This window comes from Sminthopsis crassicaudata, chromosome 4, assembly GCF_048593235.1.
Source record: "Sminthopsis crassicaudata isolate SCR6 chromosome 4, ASM4859323v1, whole genome shotgun sequence".
Lineage (NCBI taxonomy): Eukaryota > Metazoa > Chordata > Mammalia > Dasyuromorphia > Dasyuridae > Sminthopsis > Sminthopsis crassicaudata.
In genome coordinates, this window is record NC_133620.1 from 185850384 (window position 1) to 185866613 (window position 16230).

At 33.7% G+C, this 16230-nt stretch overlaps 1 protein-coding gene across 2 annotated transcripts in view; it reads left to right on the plus strand.

Moving 5' to 3' along the window:
- Nucleotides 1-1580: 1580 nt before the first annotated feature.
- The window catches only part of TRAPPC3L (trafficking protein particle complex subunit 3L), a 52532-nt gene continuing 37882 nt past the window's right edge, over nt 1581-16230 (plus strand). The window contains exons 1-4 of one of the 2 annotated variants that reach the window (XM_074310040.1): nt 1581-1927; nt 4443-4490; nt 6514-6611; nt 9570-9669. In XM_074310040.1, coding sequence (XP_074166141.1) covers nt 1886-1927; nt 4443-4490; nt 6514-6611; nt 9570-9669 — 288 coding nt within the window. In that variant the 5' untranslated portion in view covers nt 1581-1885. The remainder of the gene's footprint in view (nt 1928-4442; nt 4491-6513; nt 6612-9569; nt 9670-16230) is intronic. The other variant, XM_074310041.1, reaches the window with a different exon arrangement.

Here is a 16230-nt window from a genome sequence, read left to right on the forward strand (position 1 = left end):
AATCAAAATTACCTATTTTGCATTTTGTAATGTTGTCAATCTCTTGTTTGATCATGAATTTTTCCTTTTTCCCAATTGGGAAAAAGATAAACTATTCTGATAAGTAGACTATTGCTTGTTTTCCAATTTGCTAGTTCTTTGAGAGGACTTAATGGGGAAATGTGTTCCAGGTATCATTGCTAATCATTGTTTGCTTACAAGTAGAAAGCGGGGAGCAAGAATGTAGGAGGAGAAAATCCTTCTTGGAAGGTGCCTTTTTGAGTTTCAGTTTTGGTTTTGGAGGGAAAGGTTTAGAAGATAATTGTACTGATCTCTATAGTTTATCCTTAACCTTGGTCTTGTCTTCCTTAGAATTTCCTTCAGGCTGTTAAATCAAGCAGGGAAAGGCTATTACTGGAGGGGCCTTCCAGAGAGTTCACTGAAGAGGGGACCCAGTGGGCTGCTGCCTCCCTACTCTTCTATTTCAAAAGAAAAATTTTTACATCATTATGTTATTACTTTATCTCATCATTTCCCCCTTAGGATGACATCATCCCTATATTATAATTTCACCACCAATAAAAGTTTAAATTGTACTTGTGTCCTTTATCACAACTCAGAAATATTCTAGTATCAATTTATTATTTAATAGATTTAATATTATATTGCTACAAAAAGAAAAGGCGTGGCATAGTTATATCAATGTTATATATAATAACAGGAGAAAAAACTCTTTTAGCTCTGTTTGGTTCCTGGCATAATTCATATTGACAAATACTTATATAATCACAGGGTCCCCCCACTAGGAGTGGGGCTCTGGCACATGTGTCCTTTTCTTGCAAGCTATTTCCCTCACTTTGTAATTAAACTTCTGGTTGATTCTTAACTCTCCTGTTTCTAGCTTTCTCTGGCCACTCACATGTTAGAGGTCTGGTTGACCAGGGCAGGCCTTTTCCTCCAAATATCTTTTGGACATGATTGATAATTTGGTTAGTAATAGTGACCAATTAATTCTTGCCTTCACTTGGGGCTAAACTCAGATTAAGGGAAGAATCAGAAGTTAAAGGAAAAGGTGCTTTATCCTTCTCAACCAGTCCAATATTTATTCCCCATTATTAAAGAGAGATGCTAGCTTGAAATATTTATTCATTTTTTAAGTAAGCATTTCTCAACCAAATTTCCTCAGGGAGGAAAGATAGAACCTTCCAGGTAATTAAAATTCTTCAAAAATTTAAGACAGAAAGAAGTTACCAGAATGTAAAAAATGACTACACTCTAAAGGGACATTGTTAGATTTCTTAGCCTTCCCTCTTTATCCCCTAATTGAAAATATTTTAAGGATGTCTGTTTTATATTCTGAAATTATGAATTAAAATATATTATAAAAACTGCAATTTTTTTCAGTTTTAAAACCAGGACTTGGAACTTGTAAATTGATAATAGTGTCTTATCTAATTTATAGAATAATCAATGCAAGGAGTTTATAATGCTAGCACTGAGATTTCTTTTGGACTATTATTTGTGATTAAAAAAAAATCTTGGCATGAGAACAGAACACCACTCACATATTCCCTAAGGCAAAAGAATTCTCAGTAACTCTGAGCTGAGCTGCACAGCTGGTTCTAACTTCACACAGAGATATTCAGCTATTATGTCTGTAGATCTATGCTTGTGGGTGGAGCAGTTATTTGATCTGTATTAAGTTATTGGGGCTAGCAGTCGATTCTTTTAGCTGCAAAATTTCACTTCCATAATTGAACAAAGAGCAACAAGAGTGTGGAGAGTTTGGAAGCAGCCTTTTTCTGAATGCTGAAACACTTTAGAGTGAGGGAAGACTGAAAGGCCTCCGACTTTGTAGGTAAAAGGAAAAAAAATTGATCATCCCATTCTTCATTGTTGAAGTACCATGTCTCGTCCAGGAAACAGAAGACCAGAATACCATAAAATAGTAAGATTTTTCTAAGCATATCTATATTTTTAATTTAATGTTTTCTATTTTTAAGAATTAGGTTTCTTGAACTCTATACATCAGTTTTCAGGGATGATTAAAAAAAAAGAAAGTTGCTTCATGGAGTAGTAGTAATTGAAATTGTTCATCTATCAACAGATAGTTTAGTGAAATCTGTATTTATGACATTTATAATTATGATAAAATATTAAAAGTACTCCAAGGGAATGATAGATTTCATAAAACACTTTGGGGATGTATATTTCTGCCTAATTGGGACCATTCTAAGAGGGACTATGAAATTAAAACTAAGGCAAGTTTATTTTATTTGTAACTCTATATATGATTCATGACTTGTTTTAATGATGCTATATAAATGAATAAATATGTCTATATTATATATGTATTATATATAATATATTATATGTAATGTACATTACATATATATTCAGTTGTGCTAAATTCAACTGGAGATGGCAAAAGAAAGCCAAGCATTGAAATTCATAAATTAAGAATATGAATATACTTCAATTTAGTGATCATTTCTATAATTCAGCTTGTGGTGAATTTAGTCACTTAAAAGAAAATCTTAGGCTTTTTTAATGGGGTGTGGTGGTGGTGGTAGAAGAATTCCTATTCTTACTCTGTTACTACAATTTTAGGCATAGAAAAACCAGAGATTTGAAAACTTATTTTAGATTAATAATCCTCAAACTCACACTGCCAGGGACCACTGGACAGTGAATTGGATGATAGCACTTGAATTAGTTTTAACAGGTGGCACTTAGGATTGCTGTTGCAGGCTTAAAAGTGGTTGTTGAAAATATTTGAAGAACCCCTTATGACACTAAATGATGCTCACAGCTCTATTATATAGCATTCAAAAGTTTTTAAATAAAATGATACTTTTGGTTATTGATATTATTAAGCTCCTTAAGGATATCTATTAATTGAATATAATTTAAAATAATTTTTCCTAAGATGCCCAAAGCATCAGAGAACCATCAATAATGATGATGATATTTTGTCTTCTATTTGTGAAGATAATAACCAGAATTTATATGGCTTACAAACTGCTTTATAAATATCTTATTGTATCCTCACAACAATCTGGAGAGCTAGGTGCTAATATTATTCCCCATTTTACATATGACGCAGAAAGAGGTTAAGTGACTTGCCCTGTGTCACACAGCTGATGACTGAAGTTCAATTTGAACTCAAGTTTTCCTGAATTCAAGTCCAACTCTCTTATTCAGTATGCCACACAACTGCTGAAGACAGAGCTACTGTCCAGTGGGAATGGTTTTGAGATGTTTTCAAAGGAGTATTTGAATTTGTTGTTTATCAATCCACATGTCTCTCTTCTGATTTCTATTATGTCCAACAGTGTTTGTTCATTTGTCAAAAAAGGCCATAACTCAGGGTGTAGTCACGATCAAGGAACAGAATGAAAACCAAGAAAATTTAGATCGAACCTACACTGTTGATATCATTGCTATTATTTTCTAATCAACTGATAATTTAAAACTATAAAATATAGTTACATTCTACTTCAGACTGACCTAATTTACTGAATTTGTTCCTTATTACTGGTTCTTTCTTTTTGATTGCATTTGAAATAAAATGAGAATTATCAGTCTAGAATCACTGTCATTCATTCTTTATATGAAGCATTAGTTCTGAAGCAAAGAGAAGCTATCTATCCTTGAACTCTGCTCATCACAAGTTAATCTCCACAAATTTTTATAAGAAGCTTCCTTCCTTCAACTCACTTTCTCTTAAATACCCTTGGAAGGTATCCATCCATTTATGGTCCCCAAGCCCTGCATAGGCTACTTAGGCAGAATGTATGCCTAGATGCATTATAGTTAAGTAAGAAGGGGTCACTTTATGTAGTGACGCTATAAGGAATAACATAGAAAAAGCCACTGTAACAGCTAAGTAGAGTATGGAACTTTGCCTATATCAGGTAATAAAGATATTTCTAAAGATCTTCTCTAAAAGATGAAAAATTTGATTAAAATATAGTTAACTCACTAATTTGGTTCCATAAACAGTCTTTCATTTTGCCAGAAAGAGTTAAAGCCCAAATTTGTGCTTTTATTTATTCATTTTAAAAAAGTAATGCATACCTAAAAGGTCAAATTATATGTGTACATGTGCATATACATATGTATACAATATAATGTGTATACATATAATGTAATACTTATATAAATATATTTGCATTTATTTTATATATTCACATATATGTATATATTTTATATACATATATAATTAGCCACAATAAAACCAAGCTCTCATTGTTAAGATTTGAGAAAATGTTTCAATGATATAAATTATAAATTGGCAAAAAGCTAAAGTCAATATGTTGGTGTGAATCGAATATTTCTCCAACCCCTTTCCTTGCATATTATTACACATCATTTTTCCTTGGCTATTAGCAGCAACAAAAAGGTATGCAGAACTTGGTCATTTTTTACTTCCTTCACTTTTGCTTCTTTTTATGTTGTAGGATTGGCATTTACCAGCAATTTCATCCTCTGCTTCAGCACATTCCATGGTAGGCAGAACATTTTGTTTCCAGTTTCAAAACACTTCTTGTCTTTTATGATGGGTTTCATTGTAGGCCTCAGTGGCCAGAACCCATTCCCTGCTATGGCTTGGCAGAACCCCAGGATCACCCATTTGTTTCAGTTAGAATTTCTTGATTATTACATCTTGATCACGGCTACTCTGCATGTTAAGTATTTAAGCATATTCATTGTACTGAATTGCCTCATTAGTGAGGAAGCATAATGTAGTGAGTAGAGGTCTGACCTCAAATCCAGGAAAACTTGGGTTCATAGTCCTGCCTCTGACATCTGCTGACTGTTTGACCCTGGATAAGTCATTTAAATTCAGTGTGCTAAGGGTAGCTCTTTAAAATGATAAGATGCAGAGAAAAAGTAGATTTACATTAGCAGGAGATTTCCTCACATGGGAGTTTTGTTCGATCTTAACTCTGTATCATAGGAGAAAATAATAACAGCCCATCATTTATATGGTGTTAGATGGTTTACAAAGAACTCTTCATTACAATTAGGTAAGGTTACCTTACAACTAGGTACTTCTTATTAGTAATATTCTTATTTTATGAATGATAAAATTGAGGCTCAGAGCGTCTTAGGTGCATTGCCTCATTTAGTGGCTGATGCAGATGGCTTCTTTCCCATTATATCATGCCAATGGCAGAACCAAAACAGAAAAATGACTTTTTTTTTTTTTTTTTTTGGCTGGGGCAATTGGGTTAAGTGATTTGCCCAGAGTCACATAACTAGGAAATGTTAAGTGTCTGAGGCTAGATTTGAATCCAGATCCTCCTGACTTTAGGGCTGGTGCTCTATCCATTTCACCAACTAGCTGCCTCAAGAGATTACTTTTGATGGTGGATTGAGCTTCCATACCATATATTCTGAGCATTGTCTCTACTAATAGTAGTTCAAATTTGCATAATATTTGGAGGTTTGCAAAATTCTTCCCTCACATCAATTTTGTGAGGTTATTATGTTAATACATTCAAAAATCTGTGATTTTACCAGTTTGGGAATTTCCTCTACCAATATAGATAGCAGTTCTTAGAAGGGTTCTAATTTGGAATAGAAGCCTTAGGAGGTTTTCCAAGGCTCAGAGAAATTCAGTGACTTGCCTATAGTCATATGATATTTACTGGCAGAGATGGAATTTGAAATCAGGTCTTCTTGACTACAGAATCATTAAAAAGTCTGATACCTGGGGCAAATTCACTAGAAAATTTTTACTGCGTGTCTGGATAAGGTCAGTTGGAAATAAGTTATGGGAGATAAGGAAATTGAGGAAAGGGAAGATTATGATATTTAAAAGCAAATAGGGATTGAGGTAGAGAAAACAATGAATTAGTTATTGAACTTACTTCAGGGGTGAGAATGATTGTAATGAAAATCTGAATAAGGAGTAAATAATAAAGTTGAGTGATGTTGTCAGAGGGAAAATTGGAAAGATGTCATAAAAATTAAGGAACATGACAGTTCCTCTTCCTGACTGTTTGTTAGGGATATGGAAAAAGGAGCAACTATCTCTGGAGAGGGAACAAAGTGATCTGGTATCTTGGGGAGAAAGCTAGCTTTTGGTGGGCACTGGAATGAATGGGAATTAGTTAATGATAGGAAAAGATTCCAGAGAGCACAGTGGAAAAGGAAGGAGAAAGGATTAAGCCTATGGCTCAATGGATTTAGTGGTGAATTTATGATGGTGAAAAAGGCAGTTAGCTTTGGGTACCTGATAATCCCATGATAAATTCAGGTCTCCCATATGATATTAGTGCCCAAGATAACTGGCTCTACAGGAATAGTTAATCCATGTGGGAGTAGCTCATAACTAGTAAATGTCAGAGGTGAGATTTAAATACAAGTCTGCTTGACTTTAAGCCCAGCACTCTATGAACTTACACCACATTGATTCTGAACATTAAGCAGTTTTGCATTGTTAAGTAGGAAGCAGGGCAAATTTTAAAATATTTTGTTGTTAGTTTTTCATTATATCATAAATGCCATTTCTTTTTCTGACAGAACAGAGATCTCTTTGTTCTAACTTATGGAGCTTTGGTGGCCCAGTTGTGCAAAGACTATGAAAAGGATGAAGATGTAAATAACTATCTAGATAAAATGTAAGTAGAAGACTCTCCTGCATTGTATATCAATTATTAGTTTTTCTTTCCTTTAAAAATTAATTTCCTTGTTCTTTTCTAAAACTTTCATTTCTATAATCTTTTTCTTAAAGTAGGAAAAGCAAGATTCCTAAAGCCTTCATTTGTATTGCTGGCATACATCATTAATGGAAGATGATTTTTTGCCAATTTAATGCAAAAACAAACAAAACACAAAATACTTTCCCCCAATTGACTAGAAGTCAAATAAACCTCTGTCATTCAGTTCTAAACAAAAGTAATATGGTTATATTAGAGATATGTGGCTTCATCATATATTCTTATTTACAGAAAGCTTCTTGTTTTTCAGCCAGTTTTGCATAGTGGGTAAAGAGCTAAGAAGACCTGAATTCAAGTACTGCCTCTCTTACATACTGGTTGTGTGATCCTGAACAAGTCATTTAAAGTCTCAATGGTCTAGCAGCTCTCTATAACTATAAGTTATAGGAGAAATGATGATAAATATTGGTAGAAGTTTTCTTACCAGGAACATCCCTATACTAGTAAAATCAGAGGTCCATGCTTTGTGCTTAATTGTGTATTAAAACTCTCTTAAAAACAAGGGTCATCACACAAGGTTTTGCAAGAGTTAATGTTGCAGAATTATCCACACATATGTTTTGAAAAATAAAAAAAAACTTTAATAAAAAATAATAAAAATATGATAGAGTTACAGTTTCTCAGAGAATGCCATCAAAGATACAGGATAGAGAATACAGGAAAGAGATAATGACCATAATGATATATTTGGAGTTCAAAGACTTAGGTTCACATCCTACCTGCTCTGGGTCACGTGAAATGCTTTCAATAAAGTTTCTCTATCATTGATTTACAAAAAACCAAAACCAAAACCAAACAAAACAAAATAAAAAACAACTCATTCACAAGAAAGTTCTTTCACAGTATTTTTCCCCAAATCATTTCATTAGTAGTTAAACAGAACTCATATAAAGATTGTTGTTGTATGCCTTTGTTCTTGAAAATGATCATGACTGCAGGGAGGTGATGCTATGATATGCAAGTGAAGTGGATTTAAGTAAGGGAGGGCTGTTCAAGTTACCAGTCTCACTATCTCTGGCAGAGCCACCTGGATGTAGTGGAAGATCTAGACCTTTTAAAGTTAAGGTCTTCAACAGATTGCTCAATTTGACTAAGACAATGCCCAATAAATGATTAAAACTAAGTAAGAAATGAGACAGAGAATGGCCTCTTTTACCTAATAAAAAAATCAATCTGGGAGGGGAAGAATCTCAGGGTTTCTGATCAAAACTGAAACAATTGTTCTTATATTCACTTTGAGTCAATCAGGGCCCAAGTAATGACTAAGTTTGGCTTAACCTGAGACCTATTGTTGATCAATAAATGAGAGCCAGAGTGATCTGGTTTTAAAGCTGAAGAAAGAAATTTATCACATAAACCCCAAGATATCTTGAGAAGTTTCAGTGGTCAAAATTTACCTATCTTTGGGCAAAGCATCCTCAGGTGAGGGTATGATACCCTGTGTGAACAGAGGGAAGGAAACACTGGTTTTGAACAGTCACAAGTAATCAGGGAATGAAATAGCAGCCAATGGGTTTTGAACTTTTTATGTGTAGAACAATATCAAGGAGAGCTTGGTGTTAGACATTCTTAGGTAAGTTAAGTGGCCTAGAATTTTAGCAATTCATTAGACTACTGGGTCACTTTGAATCCAAAAGTAGATTTATCTATATAAGGGGGTATATCTATCTTTTTTTTTCCCTGAGGCAATTGGGGTTAAGTGACTTACCCAGGGTCACATAGACAGGACCCGATTTGAATTCAGGTCCTCCTGACTTCAAAGCTGGTCCTCTACTACTGCACCAACTAGCTGCCCTGAGTGTATGTCTATTTAAGAACTTATATCACTATATTAGAGTTTCTAATCAGACCAATAAGAGCCTGGAATGCTCTGCCATAGGTCAGACACAAATAGTCCCTATGAACATTTGGAGTAGCTTCTTCAATTTTGCACATCTCACATTTCTTTTGGGTTAATTCAATTTTTCTTTGTTCGTAGAGCACAGCACCTTCTCTGATGAGGGCACACCATGCTGGGCAGTTCTGTGGCCTGTGTCTCCCATGTCATACAATCAATTCTATAGTTGTTAAGAAAAATTTTGAGAGTCCTTGTATTGCTTTTTTTGACTACCTTGTGAGGGCTTGCCCTGTATGAGTTCTCCATAAAATAAATTTTTTTTGACAAGTGTACAATTGGCATTTAAATATTGTGGTCAGCCCAACAGAGTTGTGCTCTCTGCAGTAGAGTTAGAATGCTTGCAATTTAGTTCAAGAAAGGACCTCAGTGTGCATTTGACATGCAAACAATTCATATGAGGAGAGGATTTTTTTAGTTTTTGTTATCTTTATTTGTCTTGTAATACTTCCCTTTTACACATTTGTTAGGCAATAAGGTAGTAATAATACTAAGATAATTCTATTTCAGGACTTCCTGATGAATTCATGAAATCTTGCTCTTGATTATGTGCTTTGAGTTAATTTAATTTAGGAAAGGGGCAGGTAGGTAATATTATGGGTAGAGTACCCAATTTGGAATCAAAAAGATACTCCTGAGTTCAAATTCAGTCTCAGATACTTACTATCTCTATGACTAAAGTCAAGTTACTTAACTCTGGCTCAATTTTCCTATCTGCAAAATGAGCTGGAGAAGAAAATGGCCAGCTACTCAAGTGCCAAGAAAATCCTGAATAGGACCATAAAGAGTTGAATACGTATGAAACAACTAAGCAATAGCAATCTAAGAAAATGTGCATTTACACAACATGTAATACAGCAGGAATAACCAGATGATCACATTTTTCAAATACAAATTTAGCAACATTCTAAATGACCAGATATTGCTTTTGATATTCATCCATTTTTCTTTAATCTCATCTACAGGGGTTATGGCATTGGAATACGGCTAGTGGAAGACTTTTTGGCTCGTTCTTGTGTGAAAAAATGCCATAGCTACTCAGAAATTGCTGACCTAATTGCACAGGTAAATCTTCAGTTCCCTCACACCTATTTTCATAGTCTTTAATTGTGTGATTATATTTGGTTGCTTTGAAAAATCACATAAATGGTGTTTGGAAGGGACTATTCCAACTATACTTCTTTAAGCATGAATCTCCTCCACAACATCCTAGTCATCCAACTTTCATGTGAAAATTTCCATTGATGAAGAATGGCACCTTCTTAGAAATTGCCTTATGAAAAAAAATGGTCTTATTATAATTACATATGCTTAGAAAAATTTGTGCTAACTGAAAAGGTCTCTCAATCTGAATTCCCTTTAAATTAACACCTATAATAATCCTTTAAGTGTGGAATGTTTATAAACAAGCAAGAAATGATGATTGTCCAAAAAGCCATTATACTGAGGTTCTGGGCATTAACCAGATAAATCAATTTACTTTCTAAATACATCATCTCTACAGCCCTGTATCATTACTACCTTGATTCAAGATATTAACAGCATAAACAAATATATTTGTATATGGTTGGAAAAAATAGAAGTAATTTTATTCCTTTCCCCTGGTATCTCTGTGCCATAGTTAAAAAACAAACAAAGCCAATTGTTTTAGAAATAACATATTCATATACTTATATATACATAAAGAGTATGCCAAAAGTCTTAGTGTCATTTTAATCTATTAAAATGTATTGATATAGATAAGTGTGTGTGCATAATACCTGATGTTTATAACATTTTGAAATTTGTAAAGTGCTTTGTATTATCTCAGATTCCCAATAATCCTCCGAGGTAAATTATATGGCTATTATTATCCCTCTTTTATAGATAAGGAAAATGAGTTTCAAGTTAAAATAATTTTCACATTGTTACATGATTATCGTCAAAAGTAGGTATTCCTGACTATGGGCTAAGTACACTATTCACTACCTTGATATTAATTGAACATTTTATTCCAAAATTGGAAGCACAGTGAATCTTGCATAAGATAAAAAAAAGAAAAATTTTATAATATAATGGACCAGAAATTGCTGATTACTGATGTAGTAATCATTTCCAAATCAGCTGCTATGTACTTTTGGTTCAAAAGCTTGTTAGAGAAATCAAAGCCAATTTAAAAGAAAGAATAAAAGTGAGGAGATACAGTATGCAACTGAAGTAATTACAATCTAACTTATTTTAAAAAGGTGTTGTTGCTAGAAAAAATGGGAAATGTATAAAAGAATAAATTTCAATAGATTACTGCTATATTATAAAGAAGTCTAACCATTGTAAATCAATTGTTACAGGAAGCCTAGAAACTGCCTCAGACAGCAAACATTTGATTTATACCTAGCCGGAGATGTAAGCTTCTCAGAGGAGTTAGTATTCTCACTGAGGATCCAGGACAGAGTTCAAGTGAAGGAGGAATTTCCTACAGATGATGAGGTTCTCTAGTTGCTTTTTCTTGCAGATCACATTATGCTTATTGCAATATTACAGAGACTACAAAGATCCGTCATTACTCAAACAAGTTCAACTAGTAAAAATGTAAAGCAAGACAAAAAGATGAAGAATGATTCTTGTCAGACTATGATATTTTAGTTTATGATATGATTTGATAGTTTATGATATATAAATATATATTTAGTTTATAGGGACAACCTATAGTCCATCGGTATTTCTACCTTGGACAGACATTGAGCATGGACAATAAATAAGGAATCCACTGGGCTGGATCGCATTTAGAAAATTGTGTGACTCTTTTAATTACCCCAAGCATCTCCCCAAAGTAAAGGTTGAGAAGTATTCTTCTTCTGCTACTTTATAACCATGAGTCATAGGATACTACAGTTTGTAAATAATTCTCTTTGCAGGTCATCCAAAGGGCAATGGGCAGTGTAAGTAGGCCATAAGAAAAATAATAAAACATTGCCTCAGAAAAGTGATGTAAAGGACAAATGTTGTAATAGGACAAATAAGTGAGGTGGGCAGATCATATAATGAGAGTGAAGAATAACTTTTGGATATCCTATCTGCTAAATTACTATTACATCTATTATTAGTGTATATGTAAATTAATATGAAATCAAAACCAAAGGAAGTCCTCTGATATATTGAGTAGACCACCTGTGGTAGATATATAGGAGGACATTTAAAAGTGTTACTCAGGATAAAAAGGTAAGATTGGGATATCTGTCACTTGAGAGAGTACCCACATCTATGGGAGTATAGATCCATCAACTACAAGAGTATAGTGATCATAGCTCAGCTATTTTTCAATGTATATTGAATACAGTAGATACTTTGGCTCTCTTAGTAAGATAACATTATTGATATCATCCAGGAAATCATTCTGGTTCATTCCATTTTCAAGTGGTATTCAATGTGTTCGATTTACCACAGAAGCACTCTCTGTTATTAGCCATATCCATAAGTCATAAACACTTTGAGCTTAAGAGCCAATTACTCAATGATTGATCAAAATTAACTTCAAAACAATCCTGTTCATTGTCTTATTTACTGAGTCAGGTAAATAGTAATAGCTGGCATAGCATTAAATTAAAAATAATGCCACAGAAGAAAAAACAGGTTTATAGATCTTTGTGCCAGTATAATTTTAAATTTCAATTTATAGGTTGTGGAATTTAGACTTAAAAGCAATTTTAGAGATCATCTAATCCACTCCTTTCATTGTTCCGAACTTCAGGAAGGTGAAGTTACCTAACTGAATTAAATCATATAATAAGTAGCAGAGTGATTTTTATTTTTTGTTATTCCAAACTTGAAAGACATTACCACGAACATTTCTGTATAAAAAGAATAGAAAGAGGGCTACGCAGTGAAACCATGAATCTCTTATTTAAAAGAACTTGCTTTTAAAAAACATACAATAAATTCAACAAATTAGTTTCAATGTATACTTTTCTCCCAAATGATTAATAACTTTTTTTTCTTATTTTGATATGGCTATCAATTTCTCATTTACCAAAGTTAAAATTAGAAACCAAAAAAATTGCAAGCATAAGATATTATATGTATATATCATATATATTATACACATATGTGATTAATGAGCATGAAATATAGTACATTCCATCATCTGCAGCTCATACTTTCTTGAAATTTAAGATTCTTAAGGACAAGTATTCCTTATACTATCTTAACATTCTGGGAGCTGAGGGAAATACTATCCAAAGGTTGTTGTGGGGTTTTTTTGGGGGGGAGGGGGAGACAAAGGTAACTAGGCTAAACAAGAGAAGTCTGATGATGGATTTATTATTCCTTTTCATGAAGAAATAATTTATAGAAAGTGATCAGAAATGTTTTTTTCATTGAGTGCAAGAGAAGTGTATTTCAATTTCAGTATGAAGGATACATATAAATTATTCAACAATAGTTGCTAATTTGGTGTATCCTGCTTGAATTAAACAAGTCCTTATTAGACACTTATTTAACAGGGCACTGTGTCAGGATCTGGGGTTATAAAGACAATTTTTGTCCTCAAAGAGCTTATATACAATTGAATGGAAGTGAAAGTTGAAGAATGGTATATAGCAGGCACTTAAATGCTTGCTAATTGATTGATTAATAGATATGTGTGAATATTAAATGCATACAAAATCATTTTTGAGTGTGGAGGAAAATACTTATGATTATGAGAGAAGGGAATCAGGAAAATCTCGTGTAGGAGAGGGAAGTTATGTGAGAACTGAGGATTCTAAAAAAACACAAGTAAGGATGTAGTTATCTTCCTGGTCCAGAGGACTGACTATGAAAAGACACAAAATACTTTTTTACATCCACATTCATTAAATATATGAGCCTGAAGATTTCCCTCCTCCATCTCTGCTTTGTACAATAGGACTATATTTGGAGAAAATGTGTAGATTCTCTCTATTGGCAGCTTATTTTCTGTATTTGTAGGTTCTAGGCAATTTTCCTATACTACTTTTTGCATAATGGTATTCAGGCTCTTTAAATTGCATTTTCATGTTCTCCTGAGAAACTTATAGTCTTTTAAGTTGTTTCATTGCATCCTATCTTTGATATTTTGTTTTGCTCATATAATGATCATGTTTTCTCTAAATATGATTGCTTTTTGTTTCTTTTGGGTCTTTGCTGATGTACATTTATATTTCCAATTTATCTCTCGCATATCTTTGTAGAGACTTAACATTGTGGATTCAAGCTTTCCTCTCCTACTCCCCACCCCTATTCTGCCAGTCATTTCTGCTATGCAGGCCTTAAATTTTGCTTTCATGATTCTTTTTCTCTCTTAAGTGATTAAGGAACATTGTGCTACTGTGCCATGACTTTTTTGGAATCCTGAGTATCTTTTGTATCAATATCATTGGCTGTTGATTCAATTTCTTTTGTCTTGCAATATTTATTTAGAGATATTTAGATGAATTTCTCAGCATCTTGTCTTCTGTTTTAATACCTTCTCTGTTGATTTATCTGATTGTATTTAAGGTTTATATTTGAGTTTTCTTCCTTTAAACATCTCTGGCAAATTTGTCTTTTTTTCATTCTATTCCTTTCCTCTCATTCTTTCCTTCCTCCCTCCTCTCTATCTTTCTGCCTGTTTTCCTCCTTCCCTCACTATTTCACTATTAACCACCAGGATAAGTACCTTTGTTCCATTTAACCAGTTAACATTGATTTGCTTTTACAAAGGGATATTTACTGGGAAGATATTGCAAGAACAGAAATGCAAAGATTTCTTTACAACATCTAGGTGTACACACTCCTGTATACCACTTTGGTCCTTACATAGAATGGGTCCAGATTTAACACTCTTTCCACACAGTACTCACCTCACTAAGTTCACATTCAAATACAGTTTGACCAGTGGCTAGAGAGATTTTCATCTTTATGATTGCTGGATTGGTCTAGATGGGATGGGTGCACAAGACTTTGCTCCTCACCATCTGACTTACAGCAAATCCTGACGTGGAATCTAGCTCCAAGACTTTGAAGAGCTCACTCTCCAAATCTTTCAAAGTTCTTAAGGTCATACTTATTCTTACTCTTTTTCACCTAAGACAGGGAAGGACAAAAGAGAGACCCTATTTGTTGGGTTTAAATAAGGAGATTTCTAGGTCTTTTCTTTTGTAGTATTCTCTTTCTCTCCAGAAAGCAGTAAAGCAGGAAAGAGCCAGACCAAGAATATGACTGTGGATACCTAGTTACTATCAACCATTCACTTCTTTGTTACTTAGCTAGCTGAACAGAACATCTCTTTATTCTCCAAATGAAGACAAGGATACTTCCATTCTACATCATCATGCCTTTCCAGAGACAGGTTCCTCGGCATTTTCCACTGTGGAAGTGATTGCATCAGACCACCTGGAGCACAAAATGCTTCTACATTTCTCTCATGGGCAGAGTGATTAATTCCTATCCTTTTAGACTTTCTTCAAAGCAAAATTTTCCAAGCCTTTAATCATTTTACATTCTCATCCTCCAGTGTAATGACACCTATTGTGTAGATCCTTCTTTTGACACTGATAAAAGGTTAGACTTTAGTTACACACCCAATGATTAATACTTTTTTTTTAATAGAATGCTTAGCATCAAAATGAACTTAACCAGTAATATCTCATTAATCTTCATATTGCCCCCTATGAAGTGGGCAGCTACTTGTTTTACAGAAGGGGAGATCAAAGTCAGAGGAAGTTTTCTTGTGACTATAGTTGTATGCTATTAACAGAGTCACTTGCAAGGTCAAGAATAGAGTGAGCACCAGATCCATGGTGCATCAGGCCATGCTGACACAAATTGTATTGCACAGAGTCACTAATGAGCTAAAATCTTACCTTCTACAGGAAGCCTTTCCTGATCCCCTCTAATCCCATTGCCTTCCCTCCCATGATTACCTCCATTTTAAAACCCTGTACTTAGTTTGCTTATATATACTTGTTTACATGTTGTTTCCCTCATTAGACTGAGATTCTTGAGAATATAGAGAAACTTTTATTTTTCTTTGTGTTCCTAGCACTTAGCATGGTTCCTGGCACATGGTATTCCAAAATATTAAGAAACTGTCATTCCCTCTGTGTTCCTAATGTTCTAGTAACTAACTGAATGAAAAACAACTACTCAATAACAGAAGAGATTTAAAATAATAATAGTACTTCATAACATAAGGTATGGTTTCATGAGGTAATTTATACAAGATATATCTTGGAGTCAAAAGAGACCAGGCCTCAGACTGTGTACTTAGAACTTAGTAGTTGATCATGGGCAAGATACCTTTTCTTTCTGAATCTCAGTTTCCTGATCTGCAAAATGAAGATAATCATATTCATTTTACTCCCCTCATAGGATTGTAAAGAGGGAAATGTTTTATATTAAAACATAATGTATATGAGAGCAATTACTAATATCCCAGAATATAGGATTGGAAAAAACTCAAAGATCATTTGGTCCGAGTGACAGCTGGAAAAAACAATTTACTGATAAGAAAGCTAAGCTTTAGGGACTTAAAGTCACTGTGACCAAGCTGAGATCTAAATCCAGATGTTTTTGATTTATTTTTTCCCTAAATATAATATTTTATTTTCCACCCAACTACATGTTAAAATATCTTAAAGTTGAAAAAAA